At 46.6% G+C, this 21461-nt stretch overlaps 1 protein-coding gene across 1 annotated transcript in view; it reads left to right on the forward strand.

Annotated features, from left to right (window-relative positions):
• The window catches only part of DNAH14 (dynein axonemal heavy chain 14), a 1144348-nt gene that overhangs the window by 570148 nt on the left and 552739 nt on the right, over positions 1–21461 (forward strand). The window contains exons 46-47 of the mRNA XM_078647362.1: positions 728–886; positions 8986–9118. Of these exons, the coding sequence (XP_078503488.1) occupies positions 728–886; positions 8986–9118 (292 nt within the window). The remainder of the gene's footprint in view (positions 1–727; positions 887–8985; positions 9119–21461) is intronic.

A 21461-nucleotide genomic window follows, 5' to 3' on the forward strand; every position in this document is an offset into this window, starting at 1 on the left:
CTGATTCCAGAAAATAATCCATACAGTCTTTGTTCTACTGTTCAGGTTTTTACTGTTGTTAGTATCTACAGGGTGTCCTCCAATGGTCATTGTAAGGCACATTAATACTTTATGGGGAAGAAGTACCATATAAACTCAATAAATTAAATTAAATTCTAAAATATATATAATATATAAAAAAGTATGGTGGCATGATAGTTCAAGACAGAATTCTATTTTTACTTCCAAGACCAATTACATCTTTTCTTTGGGAGCATATAGTTTGTATTTAAGTTTTTTCAAAGTAATTGTAGTCCCGAGTTGAATAAAATAGCTCTGCTTTCAGAGACAGTGCAAGTGTAGGGTACGCTACTACCCCCAAATGTGTAAACGGCCCCACTATCCATTAATGTTCTAGGCAGGAATGGCCGCAGTAATACAAAATTGTAAAAATCAAAGTCCTAAAATACTCAGTACATGATTCACCCTTGTATTAACAACCAACAAATACCAACGTTGTGAATGATACAAAGATGATGGAGGCTAAAAATGTTAGTCATATCCAATCCCAGTCCGGTCCATCAAGTTCTGAGTAAACCACTTTTCAAGGGGTCCTAAAGACCAGCAGTGGTGTTGGCGGCTTCACTTCTGAAGTGCTCTTCTGTGCCAGTGTAAAAACAGATTAAAATCGCAATCTAGGACACTTATTCTTGAGTCAATTAATCATAACATTACCTTTTTCATCTAGGTAGCACATCCTTTTCAGAATCCCTGATGTCAAAGAAAAATGCCAATCATCAAAGACAATTGGCCTCTTTCCAGAATCTCATCCCCACAATAGATACAGTGCGGTACACCTTTTTGTCGAGTCTTCTTCTGACAAATAAGCATCCAGTGTTAATTATAGGTAAGAAGTTTATTCCTGCTGTGAATCGTGCGTGGCTCTTGTTGTTGCATCTTAATATTTCGGTGTCCAATCCCATGTCGAACAAGAATAGAACATCAGTAATTTGCATGTGTAATTAAAGGTATCTGTACATCTGGTATGTGTCAATACGATAGGAATCTCAGTTCGGCCTCAGGGGTCCACTTAGAAAAAGGGAAATACTGCAGGAACCAAGAATATCACTCCCTTTTCTCACAGAAATTCCCATGTTTAGACCATTCTCACCAGGAGATTTCACCTCACTTGGACCTGGAGAAATTACCATGAAAGGGACAACAGGGATGTGGTATTCCTGCATTTAGTAGAAATACACATGACAATTTATTTTAAGCTCATTCAACCTCAACATGCGTCTTTCTCACCAGTTGGAGATATTCTGTTCCTTCCTTTTCTTTTCTTTACTTTTTTTACTAAACAAAATACACAGTTTAAAAAGAAGACTAAAGGTAATCATAATAAAAACTATAAACACCATCTAGGTAGATTTTGTCCTTGTATCACATTTACTGCCAGCCTTTGACAGGTGATGCCTCCATTGCGCATGCGCTGCTGCTAGCGCTGGTCTATTTTTAAACTTGCTCTGTTTGCTGATTTAATTTACTCATTTTTTAATCGTTTTCACTGATTTTAGCGGGATTAGGTTGGGCTCTCCATCCTCCCCTCCCTCTCACCGCACATAACGGAATATACATCGCCGTTTTGGCGAGTCCGGGTCCCGGGGGTTGCTCTGCCCAGGAGCCATCTTTGATTGGGCTACTTTCAACTTTGACGGGCGCCATCTTGGACCGCCCTCGCGATCGCGCTGGGCCTGGAGGGCCTATTTAAGGCGATCCTACCTTCATCTCTGCCTTGACAGGTGATGCCTCCATTGCGCATGCGCTGCTGCTAGCGCTGGTCTATTTTTAAACTTGCTCTGTGTGCTGATTTAATTTACTCATTTTTTAATCGTTTTCACTGATTTTAGCGGGATTAGGTTGGGCTCTCCATCCTCCCCTCCCTCTCACCGCACATAACGGAATATACATCGCCGTTTTGGCGAGTCCGGGTCCCGGGGGTTGCTCTGCCCAGGAGCCATCTTTGATTGGGCTACTTTCAACTTTGACGGGCGCCATCTTGGACCGTCCTCGCGATCGCGCTGGGCCTGGAGGGCCTATTTAAGGCGATCCTACCTTCATCTCTGCCTTGACAGGTGATGCCTCCATTGCGCATGCGCTGCTGCTAGCGCTGGTCTATTTTTAAACTTGCTCTGTTTGCTGATTTAATTTACTCATTTTTTAATCGTTTTCACTGATTTTAGCGGGATTAGGTTGGGCTCTCCATCCTCCCCTCCCTCTCACCGCACATAACGGAATATACATCGCCGTTTTGGCGAGTCCGGGTCCCGGGGGTTGCTCTGCCCAGGAGCCATCTTTGATTGGGCTACTTTCAACTTTGACGGGCGCCATCTTGGACCGCCCTCGCGATCGCGCTGGGCCTGGAGGGCCTATTTAAGGCGATCCTACCTTCATCTCTGCCTTGACAGGTGATGCCTCCATTGCGCATGTGCTGCTGCTAGCGCTGGTCTATTTTTAAACTTGCTCTGTTTGCTGATTTAATTTACTCATTTTTTAATCGTTTTCACTGATTTTAGCGGGATTAGGTTGGGCTCTCCATCCTCCCCTCCCTCTCACCGCACATAACGGAATATACATCGCCGTTTTGGCGAGTCCGGGTCCCGGGGGTTGCTCTGCCCAGGAGCCATCTTTGATTGGGCTACTTTCAACTTTGACGGGCGCCATCTTGGACCGCCCTCGCGATCCCGCTGGGCCTGGAGGGCCTATTTAAGGCGATCCTACCTTCATCTCTGCCTTGACAGGTGATGCCTCCATTGCGCATGCGCTGCTGCTAGCGCTGGTCTATTTTTAAACTTGCTCTGTTTGCTGATTTAATTTACTCATTTTTTTAATCGTTTTCACTGATTTTAGCGGGATTAGGTTGGGCTCTCCATCCTCCCCTCCCTCTCACCGCACATAACGGAATATACATCGCCGTTTTGGCGAGTCCGGGTCCCGGGGGTTGCTCTGCCCAGGAGCCATCTTTGATTGGGCTACTTTCAACTTTGACGGGCGCCATCTTGGACCGCCCTCGCGATCGCGCTGGGCCTGGAGGGCCTATTTAAGGCGATCCTACCTTCATCTCTGCCTTGACAGGTGATGCCTCCATTGCGCATGCGCTGCTGCTAGCGCTGGTCTATTTTTAAACTTGCTCTGTTTGCTGATTTAATTTACTCATTTTTTTAATCGTTTTCACTGATTTTAGCGGGATTAGGTTGGGCTCTCCATCCTCCCCTCCCTCTCACCGCACATAACGGAATATACATCGCCGTTTTGGCGAGTCCGGGTCCCGGGGGTTGCTCTGCCCAGGAGCCATCTTTGATTGGGCTACTTTCAACTTTGACGGGCGCCATCTTGGACCGCCCTCGCGATCGCGCTGGGCCTGGAGGGCCTATTTAAGGCGATCCTACCTTCATCTCTGCCTTGACAGGTGATGCCTCCATTGCGCATGCGCTGCTGCTAGCGCTGGTCTATTTTTAAACTTGCTCTGTTTGCTGATTTAATTTACTCATTTTTTAATCGGTTTCACTGATTTTAGCGGGATTAGGTTGGGCTCTCCATCCTCCCCTCCCTCTCACCGCACATAACGGAATATACATCGCCGTTTTGGCGAGTCCGGGTCCCGGGGGTTGCTCTGCCCAGGAGCCATCTTTGATTGGGCTACTTTCAACTTTGACGGGCGCCATCTTGGACCGCCCTCGCGATCGCGCTGGGCCTGGAGGGCCTATTTAAAGCTCTCCTCTACCGCGCAGCGGGACGCGCAGATGGGTCGCCCTCGCTTAGCCGGAGTCGTGCCTGAGTCCTGCCCGTCTGCGCCCGTCCGCGCTGAGGACGGGCTGCAGGACGGGCTATCCTCTGCCAATGTGACCTCAGGTACGTTAAACCGGGACAGCCATGTTTGCTATCCATCCGCATTACTCCACTCACTGAGACCCTGTACTTCCACTGACTGTGCTATATGTATCCTGCCATGTCACAATTTTTTATGTTCCGGCTGTGGTTTCTCTACTGGCAAAATGCGGCTCTCTAAAACTCAACAGTATACTAAACACTGTAGGGGGAAAAGGAAGCCCACGAAGGGTGGTATCTCACCTCCCTCTCTGCTCCATTTCTGGAGCTTAAACTGTAGATCGCTCCCTAAGAATAAATTAGACATTCATGATTTCATAATTGAGGAATCGCCGGACGCCCTATTCCTGACTGAGACCTGGATTCATGGTAGTTCGGGTCCAGACATCGCCGCAGCGATTCCACCTAACTATGTTATGGTACATCAGGATAGACCCTCAGGTAAAGGAGGTGGAATCGCCATTATTTTTAAATCCACCTACCAATGTAAACTGGAGGTGTTACATCTCCCAGGCAGTGAAGCTGCATTATTTAAACTTACGATCAATCCCCGACTGACGCTCTCTGGCCTGTTAATCTATCGGCCTCCGGGGAATGCTGCTTCTTGGATTCCCTTACTTGTCGATTGTCTATCAGCAATACTCTTGAAATCAAATAACTTCACCATACTTGGTGATTTAAATATCCATCTAGATGATGTCAACAATTCCCTCACTAAATCGTTTTTGTCTGATCTTGAGGTCTTCAACCTCAAACTTTATAATACTGGAGCCACTCATCTTGCCGGTCATTTGCTGGACCCAGTCATTTCCACTCTTCCATTTGATTGCTCCCATCTGGCACGCCCGCTGGTCTGGTCTGACCATTACGCCGTACATTTTGTGTTACCACCCGGTCTTTTTACAGCTAATGATTACGTAGAGGAAACAAAACCTTCTTATTGCTGGGACAGGATTGACATAGCTGCTTTTAATCTGCATCTGACTGAGACTATTCCTTCTCTCAGTAACACTGAGCAAAATTTGAATGCCCCCATTTCTAAGTGGCTAACCGATGCAGTATCTATTCATGCTCCTTGTTCTGGCAGTAAACTTCGATCCTTGCGTCCCCCAGCACCTTGGTACTCGGATGAGTTAAAAATCCAACGTGTTAAATGTAAAGCTTTGGAGAGGAAGTGGAGAAAGTCCTATTCCACTCCCTCTAAACTGATTTACAAGGATGGCCTAAAGGCTTATCATGCCAACTGTAAACGGGCCAAAGCTGCTTACATTACCTCTACCATCACTTCAGTGCAGAATTGTCCTCGGACTCTTTTTGCCACTGTTAAGAAACTTACAGGTGCTGACACTGTTCCCGCGTTGCCGGCTCTAGATGGCATACACTGCAATAATATCGCGGACTTTTTTTGTATTGAAGGTTCAGGGCATTCACCAATCCCTAGCTTCTATCTCACCTTCTATGGATTCTTCCTTGCTTGGCTTCTGTTGTAATGCCCCTGCTCCTCCCACTGAGTTTCTGTACAACTGGAAATTATTTGATGATGTTTCTTTCCTATCATGCCTAAAAAGCATCAGGTCAGGCTCTCCTCGGGACCCTGTCCCCATGAAGATACTAAAGCAACTTGACCTTGAACCACGTAGATTTTTAATGAGGCTACTCAACATCTCCCTCAGTGAATCGCGTGTTGAACAGGTTTGGAAACATGCCATGGTCGTTCCCTTACAAAAGAAATCTGGTGTGGACATTACTAACCTGGCCAACTTTAGGCCTATATCCCTGCTGCCAGCTTGTTCTAAAATACTAGAACGCCATATTAACATCCAGCTAAATGAGTTTGTTGAAAATACAGGATACCTTCATCCATCCCAATCAGGCTTTCGCGCCAACTATTCCACCGAATCCGCACTTTTGGGGGTGACTGAGCGACTCCGACACGGTATTGATAGCGGTGAGACCTTTGCGCTCATCCTTTTGGATTTAAGCGCGGCTTTTGATACCGTGTCGCATTCTATTCTACTGGAGTCCCTTCACTCCCTTGGTGTTGCTGGATCTGCGCTTGCCTGGTTGGCCTCATTTCTTAATGAGCGTACATTCCAGGTATTTTCAAACAAAGCTGAATCGGCGATCTGTCCATCTGCGTACGGCGTCCCTCAGGGGTCTATATTGAGCCCTTTGTTGTTCAATATTTACATCAGACCCCTTGCTACTATCGTTGAGGACGCCGGTCTGTCCATATACTCATATGCAGACGATACGCAGATCGTGTTTTCCCTGTCTGGCAGCAGGGTCCAGGATACCTCTGCCCTTAAAATCGGCCTTTCCCGGGTTGCTGCCTGGATGCAGGCTAATCTGTTAAAACTTAACGGTGAAAAGACCGAGGTTATTATACTTGGCAAACATAAAGATCTGTGGGGCTCTAGACACTGGCCCAGTGACATGGGTCCACTGCCCACCCCCGTGCCAGTTGCTCGTAACCTCGGCTTTCTAATCGACGAGAAACTTTCGATGCGACAGCAGGCAACTAAGGTCGCTGCAATCTGCTTTAATACCTTACGCTGGTTGCAGAAGATCCTATGGATGTTGCCTGAGTCCACTCGTCGAATGGTTGTTCAGGCTCTTGTAATGTCCCGTATCGACTATGGAAATGTGCTCTATCTGGGAGCCGATAAAGCCACTATGAATGTTCTCCAGGTTGTACAGAACTCAGCTGCCCGCCTGTTGTGCAATGTCCCACGAAGAATGTCTGCTACGCAAGCCCTATGTGACCTTCATTGGTTAAAAATTTCTGACCGCGTGGCTTTCAAAACCTTGTGTCTTCTGTTTAAGATTCGCCAGGGCTCTGCCCCTACTTACCTGCACAATCTTGTTCAGGCTTACCAGCCCTGTCGTCCCCTCAGGTCATCTAATCAAGCCAACCTTGTAGTTCCTAGAATTCGTTTGGCAAAAATGGGAGGCCGCTCATTTGCCCATTTGGGGCCGAAGATGTGGAATGCTCTTCCGCTGGCGCTAAAAATGGAGACTAATCTTTTTGCTTTTCGCAAAAAGTTGAAAACTTTTCTGTTTTAACTGATTTTTTTATTCAGCAATTACCTGTCCTTTCTCCTTCAGTCTGTCCCTGGCGCCGGGAAACCCATTACGGGTAGCTGTGCGCAATATAAATTCAATAAATAATAATAATAATAATATTTGGGGAAAAACGTACCGAAGAGATATAAAACCTAGGTATGTCTTTATACTTCCAATGCCACAGGTAGGTACTTAGTAAGTATAACACGATATAATGCTTATTTGTGCCGGTGTTTGCTGCTGCTCAACACCAGCACTTAGGTTTTTTATACCGGCACATATTTATGACAATCCACCACGTGGTGTCTATTTTTAAACATCGTGCTACACAAACAAATGATGGACGGAATGCTGAATAAATCATACATTCACCCTGTGTCTGGGGGTGAGTGAAAAGTTTCAGCGCTCCGTCCATCATCTCATTGTGTTTGCTTTGTTCGCTCTACGTTGCCAGGGTATGCCAAGACGTGGGTCCCTTGCTCACTTTTCCACTGGATTCAAGCTAGCCTGGCTGATGAGGGGTGTTACCCAGAAACCAGTCCCAGGATGCTTGTTTCTGGTTCAGGGAAGACCTGGCTTGGCAGTTGGGGCTGGACTGTTCCCATGAGGCACAGGGTCAAGACTGATTTGAACTAAGGTGGCTAAGTGAGCTAAAGAATGATGATGGATTCAACCCAGATCTGTGACTGGGGGTGAGTGTCTGGAAAGTTTCAGCGCTCTGTCCATCATCTCCTTGTGTTTGCTTTACTTTTTAAACATCAGCAGACTATTTAAAATGGTAATATATATGCAAATAATATAACAGTCCCTTCAGGCCATTCTTAAGCTGTGGAAGGCCAGGAATAGTCTGCATTGTCACATGTACAGGAGTGTGATGGTAAGTAGGAAGCACTGGTACTGGCATTTAACAACGATGACAGGGAGAGTGGATGGTAAAAGCTGCAGTGGCCTCTTGCTAAATATCTGATGTCCTGGCACTTATTTTTCCACATATTAAGCACTGCAATGTTCCACATTCTTATTAATGTGATTCTCTTCTGCAATCCCAGTTATTTCTGCTATTTAAAAAAAATCTGTGTTGACATGCGCAGAACCCAGACTAAGGTCTTATTTAGATTTGGGTTAATGCGGGACATCTGCCAAAAAGTGGTGCATGTCCTGTTCCCCGTACAAAAAGTGCATTGCTTTCAGTGGCACTCTAAATATAGTGAATAAAATGAGTGTGCACTCCTTATCTTCCCACCTGTCCCTGCTCACTTCTATGCCTCAATACAAGTGCCATCTTGCTCGGATTCGCTTCATTTAAATTCTAGATGCTCACCATAACTTTAATTAACTTCATTTTGCTGTAGTATATTTTTATATGGTTGGCTTAGAGGTTGGTGTTTCGCCAAGGTGCCAAGAACCTCCCCTTTGCATGTGAATTTAGTTTATACTGGTGATTTGTGGCAAATTTAATCCACTGTGGTCAGTGGTTAATTTGAGCCGGTGGTTTCCAGTGCTCAGCAATGGTACTTAATCATGAACACCAGCGCTTGTTAAGGACCCATTCATTTAGGCACAGGGAAATTAAGTAATTTGCCCAGGATGACAGCGTGTTGAGCAGACTCTGAAACCTGGTCACCCAGTTCGGCAGTCGGCAGCACTGGCCATTACACCAAACTTTCATGGTTAGTAATTGGTTCTGTTTTTGATGGCGCTAACAGGAGAAATGGGCTGGGGCTAGCTGCCTCCTGACCAGAGCTCTGCACTTTTATTTTTATAAATTAAACACTGACTGTCCCCCTGGCCCACGCTGATTTTTAGACCCTATTACAGCTTTTAGGGGACCCTTGATGTAAATACTGCGCAATCCATGGTACAAATGGTGGAAACTTAAGCGTTCACTGGAAATGCACTGTAGGAACTTCTTTCCTGCTGGATATGAGACCCAAAGTGCAGACTGAGTTTATAATTATTATAAAACAAAGCAGGACGCACAGTAGAGAAAAATGTTTTCCATCTTTTTTGCATGCTCTTCTCTGCTCTTACATATCTATTCATTATTTCTAGGGGATTCTGGTGTTGGAAAATCCACAATAATTCAAAATATGCTGAAAAGGCTACAGAAACCTGGTGAGCTACTTGTAAAACCTGGAACAATTTTGGGAGATGTCTTCCTGCATAATGAAGTCAAGAAAACAAGGTATTTTTTTTGCCAGCTTTTATTTAATCAGAGCTACATTTCTTTGCTATTGTATTACTGTTGTTTTCTGGAAATGTAATTATTGCCTATTTCACTCATTTAAAACACGTGTAAAAAATGAAAGACAAGGCAACAAGCCTTTTCCATATATGCATCCACAGTCTGGAACTACATCCCCATATCCATCAGGACTGTCCCAACGCTGCTTCATTTTAGAAAAGACTTTTGATGCACCACTTTAAAGAACACTGTATCATCATGCAGTAAAGGTACATTTTTTGTTTCAGAATCCAGCTACCTTTTTTGTTGCTTGTTGACTTTATGATGGTCTTGGGCCTCGTAGAGCTTTCTGCTACCTTTTTGCTCGGTTCGCACTATACAAATATCACGTGTGTACATACCCACATACATAAATGCACGTGTAATCTACCTATTTGTAACTGGCCCCATAAGACAATGCTAAAGTAAAGTAAACAAATGATCTGTAGAAGTATCCTACCATTGTAATACACAAATTGCCACAAATATTAATTTTGCCTAGGTTGATAACAATCCTTGCACCAGCCATGTAATCCATTACTATTTAATCCCAAAGAGGCCTAAATTATGGCATGACTGCTTACGCATTTCGAGTACTTAAGTAAGCCATCTAACCGTAGAGGGGAGTGAATTTATCTCTTTGTCTAGCTCTTTGTATACCTATTTGCCTGGTTGATCACATGTAGCATCTTCATGGCCTGGACAAAAAGCAGGGGGCAAAAGAGACAGCCCTGCCTTCCGACTGGTGATCAGGAGTGGCACTGAGAAACATCCATTACACAGAAGTCGCAGATGATCCAGTCCTTCCCAATGCAGAATAAGAGGGCAATTCAATTTTTTGTAGGACTGTTCATCGTTAGCACCAATATTTAGCATCTATCTCTTAAATTCAAATTTGAATTTGTATTTGGTCAGTTGTTTACCTTTACGTACAAGATTAAAAGAGCAAAGGGTGAAATATAAAGTAAAAGTAGAAAATCACATGACACAAGATGCCATTGTCCTTTTTCGAACCATAAATTATCAGGTGTCAGACAAGTGAGGGGGCTGCCCAAAGAGTCTTGGGTTAGTCTCTCTCCCCCATTCATCGCGTGATCAAGCTTGAAAATTGTACATCAGCAGTTCATTTGTTTGGTGTATGTTAAGCCCGTTGACACAGGCCAGCAAAACGTTCTTCTGCAGCACAGATTTGTTGGGCTACTTCCTCCATAAACATACCTTTCTTTGAGGTATGTTTTGTAATGAGGCACTCCTGCCAGCATTCATCCATTAGATGGTAAGTTTTTGCTGTGTTACTTTCCTGAATTCCTAAGGGCGACTTTGCCTTACTCATGACCACAGTTACTGGGCGAACAATTAGCCTTTGCGATTAATAGGCATGAGAAAAGTGTAGTATCTTCAACAGGCCTCTCTGTTTCACTCCCAGAGTTCTTGAGAGACAATGGCCTGGCCAGATTTCTGCAATGGATAGGAGGAAAGTGGTCAGCCTTTTCCTACAGGATTCTGGGGATGCGTTGCACTGAGCTTGCATTGAAGCAGTGGGTGAGGATTGTAATGCCTTTCACAGGTGCATGTTCGTGTTCAGGGGAATGGCAGTTCAGAGCCACATAAAAGGAAAGCTGATCACTGTTTCAATTTCATGGGTACTGGAATTTTGTATTTGCTGTAGCTATAATGAATTTGATTGCCCATACATTAACTATTGAGTTGAGCAGTTTCTAGAGAGCTTTGGTGTTGATATCACAGATGCAATGTTGTATCACTGTAGTTGTTGTTTCAGGAAGGTCAAGTAATGGTTGATCGAGCTGGCGACTAGTTTGGCCTAAGAGCCTTCCTCTCCAGAACGCAGATGCATACTTCATCTACGCAGCAAAGCTCTTCCTTTGCTCTACATATTTTGCTATAAGGCGGTTCAGTGTAAGTGCTTGGTAGAATGTAGACAGACTGCAACAGAATCTCCTTTTGAAGCCATCTTGTGCAGTAAGATGTTTGGATATTTTTTCACCTGAGCATCAATCAAACTTTTTGAGCTGTATGAATGTGGGTTTTCAGATTTCACCTTTTCGTAAAGTGGAATGATGAGCAAGTTATACCATAACTTTGGGAACTCTAGCGAGTTTGTGCAAAACTTAGGCATCAGTTGCAGCCTTGGTGCCCACCATCCCACTAAATATTTCAAAAACTTGTTCATTTAGTTTCATGTCTGAGGTTTTCTATTACAACTTATCTGCTCAGTTGTAAACCATGTAATGATGTCTGCTTTCTGGCACCATGACGAGGAGCTGTCCCTGGTCTCCATAGACTTAGAAAAGGCATTTGATTCAGTGGACTAGGGGGTACCTATTGGAAGTGCTAAGAGTTGCTGGCTTTGGCCCGCAATTCAGCCGCTGGGTGCAGATACTATACTCTGCGCCCAGCGCTAGGGTCTGGGTGTGGCATGTCAGATCGGGCGAATGGCTCTTGGGGAGAGGGATACGCCAAGGCTGTCCTTTCTCCCTCATATTGTTTGCCTTGGCCTTGCAGATAGAACCTCTCGCGATCTGGGCGCGCAGAGATCTGGGTCACTGGGGCATCAGCACGGGTGGGACCTCGCATGTCATATCTTTGTATTCAGATGATGTTTTTTTCTTTATTTCATTGCCCCAGGAGGCGGTCCCGTAGCTCCTTCAGGTGTTAGAGGAGTTTGGCAGATGCTCAAGGTTACGACTAAATAAGCACAAATCATTGATCTTCCCCCTGGCTTGACTGGCGGGCCTTCCTCAGAACGCTCTTCCTTTATGGAGCAAATCCTGAAGCGTGCTTCATTCCACTGGGAACTGTCGGTGTGGGATCTCGCACCGGTCAGGAGGGTGATGGGCAACATATCCTATCGGGCTTGGCAGAAGGGAGGATGCAGCGTGCCCACGGACCTGTACCTGGGCGATAGTTTTATCACTCTGCGGGGACTTTGGGCTGGGACAGGGACAATACCTACAATACTCTGGATTGTCCAACCTATTCAAAGAAATATGGCCCACACAACCTTCAATCCCACCACACACTCAGCCCCATAGACATACTACTCACATGTGGAGCTAGCAGGCACCTTATATCTCTGTTGTATAAGGCTATGAGGGCAGATGCGAATGACCCTCTCCCAATGGCATTGTCTGCATGGAACGCAGACCTAGAGGTGCCTCCGGGAGATGGGGACTGGAATACAGTGAGCGCTCTCATGCACAAGATCTCATGTAATGCCTACTTCCAGCTTATTCACTATAACTATGCACATCGTTCATGCATGACCCCGAAGAGACTACATCACATGGCTCAGAATAAACCCAACTCGTGCCCGAGTGTCATAACGAGGAGGCTAATTTCCTGCACCTGGCCTGGGAGTGTCATGAGGTGCAACTCTTTTGGACAGAGGTAGTAGAGAGGGTCAGAAGAAGTGTTAGCCGTCGTGTACAATTGACGCCAACCCATTGTTTGCTAGGGTTAATAGGCAAGCCCAAAAAACAAAGCAAAATGGCCTATAAGCTCCAGCATTTAATATTAGTGCTTGCGCGGCTTAGAATTGCGATTGTCTGAATGGGAATGCGGGCGCCTGAGGTCATGACATGGCTGAGTGATGCACGTGAATGGACTCTAGCGGAGGAGGTACGGATGAAAAGGTGTCATAGAGACGAGAAATTAGAGGAGGACTTAAGAGCATGGAGGGAACTCTGCCATGGTCTTCTGGTCAAGGAGACACAGGCGAGCCCTCATAGTACATCTGGGGGTAGTAATTGACTGAGTTTTGAAGCGGTAAGGGATAAGTTGGATGGTGCGAGTGGGAGGGACCCATATGGGATTGTTTAGGTAATGTCCAATGACTGGGGTTGTACATAATGTATCTGTCTCTATGCAATCCATGAAGGCTTACTTCGGAACGTGCACCTGCATTAATTGTTATTCAAAATGAATAAATACAGTTAATTAAAAAAATGATGTCTGCTTTCTACATTGCATCAATTCCTGTTGTGGAAATGTTGGTAGATGTGGTGCATGTGGTTTGGGCACCTCCTCCAAACAAGACCTGTCTGAATGAGGATAACCATCTGTGGCGTACTAGAGTATCGTCTCATGTGCAAGAATTATTATGAAAACCTTGAAATAAACTTTGAGAAAGGAGATGGGCTAATTCAGTCTAATTCCATCTGGGTATTTCACCTGATTTAGGATGTCTGATGCCAATGCTTCAATTCCTGTGTGATATTAACTTTGAATCTATGAAATGGCTGAATATGTTATTGGGCATCTTGGTTAGATGATTTTAGAGAAGGAGGCATAGAACCCTTCTGAAGGAGGCATAGGACCATTCTGAATCAGCCCTTAGAGGGTTCTAATTGAAAGTAGCACATTGGAATGTTGTGAGCTCCATCGAAGACAATGGAGTGACTCCAGGCTTATAACTCTAACATTCCAATGTTTGTCTTTTTGTTCCTCCCTTTGTAAATTAGAACATTCTACTCTCAGTGTATGAAATGTTCTAATAGTCTTATAGCCCTTCCTGCCTTGGGCTACACAGGTTGTTAAAGGCCCTCACCCTCGTTATAGGCCCTCACCTGAGGCTTGGGCCTATAACTCGGGTTCAGGGTCTCTAAAAAACAGTACAGCCCTCGGCAGAGGGCTGTTCGGCCACGGTTGAACCTTGACCTTTCTTATTGATCCATCAAGATCCTCGGGTTATTTAGGTGAAAGAAGCTGTTTTTATTTATCTCTATTTTCAACTAGTCCTAAAAATAAACAGACCTGTAGCAGTGAAACTGGATCGATTTACTCACATTATCCTGGTAAATCACTGCTTTTAGTGTTGTGTGAACTCCCATTTCCTATGGCTCAAGCCTTACCAAACTCCTCAATATTGCCTCACCAGTAGTGACAGTAGAAACTCGTGCTTGTCTCCGCTGCGTTCATTCCTATTGGGTGAAAGCACACTGTTACCCTCATCACCAGTATATCCAGAAAGATGATTGGGCGCATAATCACAGTAGTGAATTGTTGCTCATGGCTGTCAAGACTGTGACATAAAATCTTGGTGGGCACCTCCATTTGGTTTAGAAGCTGGATTCGTATTATTGATAAATTACATGAGGTCCTCAAGGAGCTTGTCAATATTTCAACAGGGCCACCATTTTTTTTGAAAACATATTTTCTTAAGATTTTATCAGCATACAGTCCAAAACATAAATCACAATGCTTGTATCCATCAAATATGTCTTCATGCTTACTCCCAACTAATCCCTATGTTCCGCCCCCTCCCGTTTCAGTCGGTGTGGGCACATTTCAAATATATATATATAGCACAGCATATTTCAAGCTATAAGGACATTATTCGCAACGTATTTCGCATATCAATAATCACATGTACGTTCCTTATACATTAATCCTCATCTCCCCTTTGCGAGTCCAGCAGAGCCTGTACCAGTGCTTCCCAAGCTCTCGCCAACTCCAGAGCCTTTTCATTTGCTGTTCGTCTAGCCAGTTGAAATTTAATGGTGCTCTCGCTGCTAGCCCATTTATACAGTTCTGTCCTCCATCTCTTACTTGATGGCCCTTCTTTAGATTTCCAGTGCCAGGTTATTTCCCGTTTTGCCAGTAATAACCCCAAGTCAATGAATTTGCTAGTTATTTTGGTTTTAGCAGTGTGTGGAAACCAATGCAACAAGCATACAGCCATATCGTAGTCTAAATGTCTATCTGTTATGTCGTTCAGGAGTTCCCCTATCTCCACCCAGTATCGCCCCCAAGATCGGACAGTTCCAGAGCATATGTTCTAGTTCCACACCCTGTTCCGAAAACCTATAGCACGCTGCATCATGCACCTGGAAATATTTCCGGATCTTCCCTGGGGTCAGATAGGCTCGGTGCAATATGAAAAATTGCACCTGCTGGAATCGTGCATTCCGGTTCCCCTTCCATGCCCTCCTAAGGATGTGGGCCCATGCTGCGTCTGGTATTGGCCGGCCTATGTTCGTCTCCCATTTTAATTTCAGGTCATCTAGTGGTCGCAGCCCCTCATGTAGCATCCGAGATTGGAGACATGTGACTGCTTTAAAAGTCCCCACGGCCATTACAACATATTGGCAAGCCATTGTAGTTATTGGCTCTGCTTGCCCTTCTTTCCAATGCCTCCGAATTGCGGCTAGTACCGCAGGAAGCTACCTTCTGGGAGGCCATACCTCTCCTGTAGCACCTGGAAGGGCATCAGCTCCCCCTTATCGTACTAGTCCCCCACCATTTGGAGTCCTAGCTGTTCCCATTCCATGAGGGGGGTCCAATCCCCACCGTGTGGCAATGCTGTTAGCATTCCCAATGGGATCTCCGGTGCATAGGGATGCGCTACCCCTGCCCAACGCTGACTCCTGTTCCAGCGCAACCTCAGGGTTCTCTCTTCCATTGTTAAGTCCCGCATGTTAAGTTTTTGTTGTAGGACTATATACGACAGAACATGCCTTTTCCTCGCAAATATTCAGGACCCAGAAATTCCGCTGCAACGCCTTGTGTAAGAACCTGCAGCTGCGCTGCTAAACAATAAAGCTCAGAATCGGGAACTGCCATCCCGCCCTCCGTTTTAGGTCTCATCAGTTTGGTTAGCGCTACTCGCCGCTGTCCATTCCTCCATAGAAACCCAATAGTCAATGTCCTTAGTTCTTTAAACATGCGCGGAGGGATCCAAACTGGCAGGGTTCGGAAATAATAGAGCAGCCTAGGTAAGGCTACCATTTTGAGTAGAGCCACTCTCCCCACTACTGAAAGGGGGAGTGTCGACCAGAATGCCATGCTCCCCTTCAAGGCACTTATACAGCGCCCCATATTCCCTTCTAGCATGTCCGTTGCTTCATGATAGATTCGAACCCCCAGGTAAGTGAGACACGTCGGCTCCCATTTTATCTCCTTGGGCAGCATCGGCGGCCGCGCGCATGGCCGTATCGGGAAGAGACATGTCTTACGCCAGTTTACCCTGAGGCCCGAGAGTTCTCCAAATCGTGATAGCAGAGATATTGCTCCCTGTAGTGCGTCCTCTATGTTTTCCAAAAACAGGAGCAAGTCGTCTGCATATAACGATATATACTGTGGCATTCCCTTTAACCATAGTCCCTCAAAGATTTGCCCTGACCTTGCTTTTACTGCAAGGGGTTCTATTGCTAGAGCGAACAGCAGTGGAGACAAGGAACACCCCTGTCTCGTCCCCCTCATGACTGGATACTGGGTGGATATCACCGCCCACAATCTTACTCTGGCCTTCGCTGATGAATACAATACCCTTGTCCAGGCCCCAAACTGCGCTCCCAAGCCGAAACGTTCTAGCACCCTGTGGAGGAATGCCCACTCCAGACTGTCAAAAGCCTTTTCTATATCCACTGATAGGACCGCCGGCAATTGTAGATCATAGTGGTTGCCTCCCATATCCGCACTAACCTCCGTATATTCGAAGACGTATTCCTAGTCAGAATGAACCCCGCTTGGTCTGCTTGCACCAGCGTAGTCATATGTGGCAATAAGCGGGTTGCCAGTATCCGGCTCAAAATTTTGTAGTCCGTTGTCAACATAGACAGCGGTCTGTAAGAGGTCACATCTGTATCCATTCGTCCCGGTTTTAGGAGCGGAATAATCAGCGCTTCTCGCATTGACGTGGGCAACTGGCCTAACTCCCTGGCTTCTGTAAATACTTCCAACAATCGGGGCGCCAAAATGTCCACATACTGTGCATAACATTCTATGGGTAGGCCATCTACTCCCGGTGATTTGTTCCGGGCCATGTGCTTAATTGCGCTCCGGATCTCAGTCTGTGTTATAGCTTGCCCCAATATCCCTGCTTGTTCCTCGTCTAGTCGCGGAAGCGGGACCCCTGCTAAATACTCATCTACTTCTGTCTCCTCTACTTCCAAATTACATTTGTACAGGGATTCATAGTAGGTTAGGAATCGTGATAGTACCTTGTTTTGCCAGTAAACCATGTCCCCTGAGGCTGTCTCTATCCTCATAACTGGGCCTCCTCTCGGAACTGAGTTTGCCAACCGCGCTAGCAGCGTTCCTACCTTATCCCCTTCTAAGTGAACCTTTACCGTGTAGCTCTTGTAATCAAAACTTCGCAAGCGCTCTATTTCAGTCGCTGCTGCTTCCTTTGCTTCCATTAGTGTCGCTTGCAGTATTGGTTGTTCCGGTCTTTGTTTCTCTATCTCCCTTAGGTTTCCCTCCGCCTTTGCTACGTCATTGAGTACCGTTTTCCTTACTCCTGAGTATTTACTAATACAGAGCCCTGGCATCACCACTTTAAATGCTTCCCATTCTACCGCTCTAGTAGATGCTGTTCCTTGATTCTCCTCAAAATAACGTTCAATGCCCTCTTTTACCTCTGTATGGAAAACCTTGTCTTCTAGTGTTTTCGGGCGGAGCTGCCAGGTAGGTATAGAAGATCTCGCCCGTAGCCAATTAATAGACAGTAACTGTGGATTAGGGTCAGATATAGTCCTGGCTAAATACTCGGAGTGTACCGCCATATGGGCTATTGATTGAGAGCATAGGATTGCATCTATTCTAACAAGGAGCTCATGTAAAGCCGAGAAAAAAAAAATAGTCCCTGTCTCGAGGGTGATGTCTGCGCCAGGCATCAACTAACCCCCATCTGTCTTGCCAATCCGATCTGCTTTTGGCTAATCTACGAACGGGAGAATTAACTAGTGGTGGATGTGACCTATCAAGAGCTACATCCGTTATTGAGTTAAAGTCACCTCCCACAATTACTGGGCCGGCCAGGTAATGCGCTAGGGCCCCAGATATCCGATCCAGGAAGCGTGCTTGATCCACATTTGGTGTATATATACTACATAGTACAACATCTCTTCCATATAGCTTTCCTTCCACTGCCACATATCTGCCTTCTGGGTCTAAGATATGGTTCGTAACCTGGAAAGGGACACCTGCTCTCACCCAGATCAGCGCTCCTCTGGCAAACGCCGAGTACGGCGTGCTGAAAACCTGACCCCTCCATCTACGTTGTAGCGCTTGTACCTCCGCCCTGGTGAGATGGGTTTCTTGAAGTAGGGCTATTTGGATTCCCCTTCTCACTAGATATGCATGGACTTTGTGGCGCCTCGTCATTGTATTCAGACCTCGTACGTTCCATGTGATACATCGCAATTCAGGTAATGTTCCCATTGCAATTATCCCACAGCTTCCTGCTTCTCATTTTATGCTTGCCCACACCAAAATTACCCCCCCCAGTCACCAACACCCCACTCAACACTCCCTCGCCAAACCAAAAAACAACACAACACACACAACTATACCCTATACAACTATACCCAGTAGTAGTCACCACTGGCTTGCCTTAAGGGCAATTGGGGGTTGTCTGGCTCCAACAGGCAGCTACGCCAGCCCCAGAACCCGCCGCTCTGCGATCCCATGTGGAACTTGCAATACCTTTTCCCTCCCACTTCACTCCCAGGTGCATTTTTATGTCCAAACATTCCATGTAAATGTACTAACTGCTAGCGTCTTCTCAGTAAAGTTATTCATCCAGCATGCTTTCTGCAGTCCCAGGTGTGACATCCGGACCCTTATTGCTATCCGTTTCCGACATTTCAGCGTCTGATCGTGCCTTGTCCTCTTCCGAGTCAGTCCCTGCTGTAGATTAATTCCTCTGCGAGCCGGTTATCGCTGATGTTGCTTCCAATGCTCCCTGTCTGTCTGCTGCTGCTTGTGACATCAGTTGTTTCTGCAGGCTCATATTTCTCCTCCTTATTCTCTGGGATTTACGCATCTGTGGTGCCTGTGTCGGTTCAGACTGTCGGTGCCCTTTGTGATCTGTGCCCGCTCTATAGGTTTCCAGCCATGCCCACGCTTCCTCAGATGTAAGAAAGAACTGCATTGTGTCATCTACAATAACTCTCAGCTTTGCAGGGAAAATCAATGAGTATTGGAGCCCTTCCTCCCAAAGATCTTTCTTAATTGTCAGGAACGAAGCGCGGCGTCTTTGAATCTCCTGTGTATAATCTGGGAATATTGTTACCTTGCTGTTTCCTACTGTGAAGGGGCCAGCCGTGCGCGCTCTTTGGATCAACAGGTCTCTGTCTTTGTAATGGAGTAATCTGGCTACTTCTGGCCTAGGAGGACGGCCCAGCAACGGTTGCCTTGCTGGGACCCTATGTGCCCTCTCAAGTGTGAAGAAGGAGGACAACCCCTCTGGTGCAACCACTGTCTTAAGCCAATTCTCTAAGTAGCCAATCATATCGGCCCCCTCTGTTTTCTCCGGGAGACCCACTACGCGTATGTTATTGCATCTATTTCTACTTTCGGAGTCTTCCGCTTTCTTCTCCAGCGCTACTATGCGGTCCAGGGCATCCACCATTTTGGCCTCCAGGGCAGCGTGGGCCGGCGTCAAGTCCTGGAGAACATTCTCAGTTGTTTTCACTCTGTCTGCCAATTTCCAGTGGTCTGCACGCAAAAGCCCCAGCCCAGTCGCCACCTGCGCAATGTCCCGCTGGAGGGCTTCTTTTGATGCAGCTATGGCTTCTAAGATCCTGTCGAATTGTTGCTGCAATCCCGGGTCTGGCATTGTTTCCGCCATTCCCTGCTCCGCTTTATTAGTATCGTCCGTCTCCGCGGTCCCGTCTCTCTTTCCTTTAGGCTTCATCACAACCAAAGACGACCCCACTGTTCAGCACAGTGCTGCTGTTTCTCTCAAGGTCCAGCCAATTCTTGCCCTCCACCAAGGCTCCAGTAGTTAGGTAGCCCACAGAGCTTGTTCACAGCGGTCCTCAAGGGTCCAGCTGGGTGCCTAAAACAATATCCGACCCCTTCTGATGTACTCACTGGTTCTATTGCCACGATAGAGTTTTGTTTCTGCGGTCAGTTCCAACTGAGTACTCTACTGTGCATGCCCTCCTAGCGCTGTCAGTAGGCTCAGGTCCCTGCTCCCTGCGGATATACACCAATGGCTATTCGACTTCAAACCCAATGCCACCGCGTCTGAATTAGCTGGTCCCCATTTTCCCACAAGGGCCAAAGGATTCCGCCCTATTTCAGCCCGCCGTAGTTCAAGCAATTCACAGGGCATCTCAGTACCCTGTCTTCCAGCGCGCAATCTGTCGATGCACTGCGGGATGTTCCTTGGGTGTTACACCCTTTGGTTATGGTGCGCTCCCTCCTCCTTTCTAATGTATGGCATGTAGGGGATGTTTCTTGTGTCTCTGTCGCCCTTTCATTCCATGGAGTCGGTACCTTTCCCGGAGCCTGCCGCACTCAGTCGCACGTTCTCACCCTAGTGCATGCAGCGCTGCGCGCCTGACACCCGCCCCCACCTCCGCAGTACAGGGTTCAGGCACACCACACCGCACTCACCCGGGCCTTGCTGTCGGACTCCTCGGCGGCCGCTCCACCCCCCATGCGCTGTCTTCTCCGTACCACACCACACTGCTGCGCTATACAGGGTCCCCAGGGCTTCGCTTCTTTCCGCAGCCAGGCTATTGACTCCCGTGTTGAAAGCGCAAGCCTCCGGTAGCCTCACTGTGAAACGGCACCCCAGATCCCAGTTGGCCGCCGGAGGGACAATTTCGCCATTGCTTTTTCCGGACAGTCTCTTTGAGCCTTGGTTTCTTTAATGTGCCTCACAGTAATCTTGCGCTCCATAGGCAGACCAGGCGCATAGTCACCATTTTAAAAAACTTGGTTCCGATCTATTGTCTGCATGGGACCACGAAATGCCAGCATCGCCGTTTCTTGTCCTCGCACCGCACCTCTGTCGGAGCAGTTCCCCAGTTCACTCGCGCTCTCACATCTTTTTTGCGATCGTTCAACGGGTTGCTCCGTGCAGCTGGGGTCTTCAACCGCCGAGCTCCGCCGCCATTTTGTCGTTCCTTTCGCTTCAGCTCCGCTGAACTAATTCGCTCCTGTAGCCTTGCGGATGGTCCCGGTTGTCCCGCAATCGTATACCTGCACTTCCCCAGCCTTTCATATACCGGGAGCGCTGGTTCTCGTTATCGGGCAAACAGGATATTCAGGATGTTTTCAGGGATCTGCGCGGAGCTCCGAGTTCACGCCACCTCTCCCATCGGCGCTCAAGCCACGCCCCCTTCAACAGGGCCACCATGATCTAACTCTGTCCATGTATTTGTGTAGATGGGTCATCTCATCTGAGCGATATGGAGTGTACATTGAAATCATGTATTTAGAAAAATAATTGTTAGATAAATGGCTATATTTCTTTCCTACTGCTTTTCTGAAAAAGTAGAACACTAAACGTCTTTACTTTGTGATGAAATTGATGACCAAAACAAGG

The sequence above is a fragment of the Lissotriton helveticus genome, chromosome 6, assembly GCF_964261635.1.
Source record: "Lissotriton helveticus chromosome 6, aLisHel1.1, whole genome shotgun sequence".
Taxonomy (NCBI): domain Eukaryota; kingdom Metazoa; phylum Chordata; class Amphibia; order Caudata; family Salamandridae; genus Lissotriton; species Lissotriton helveticus.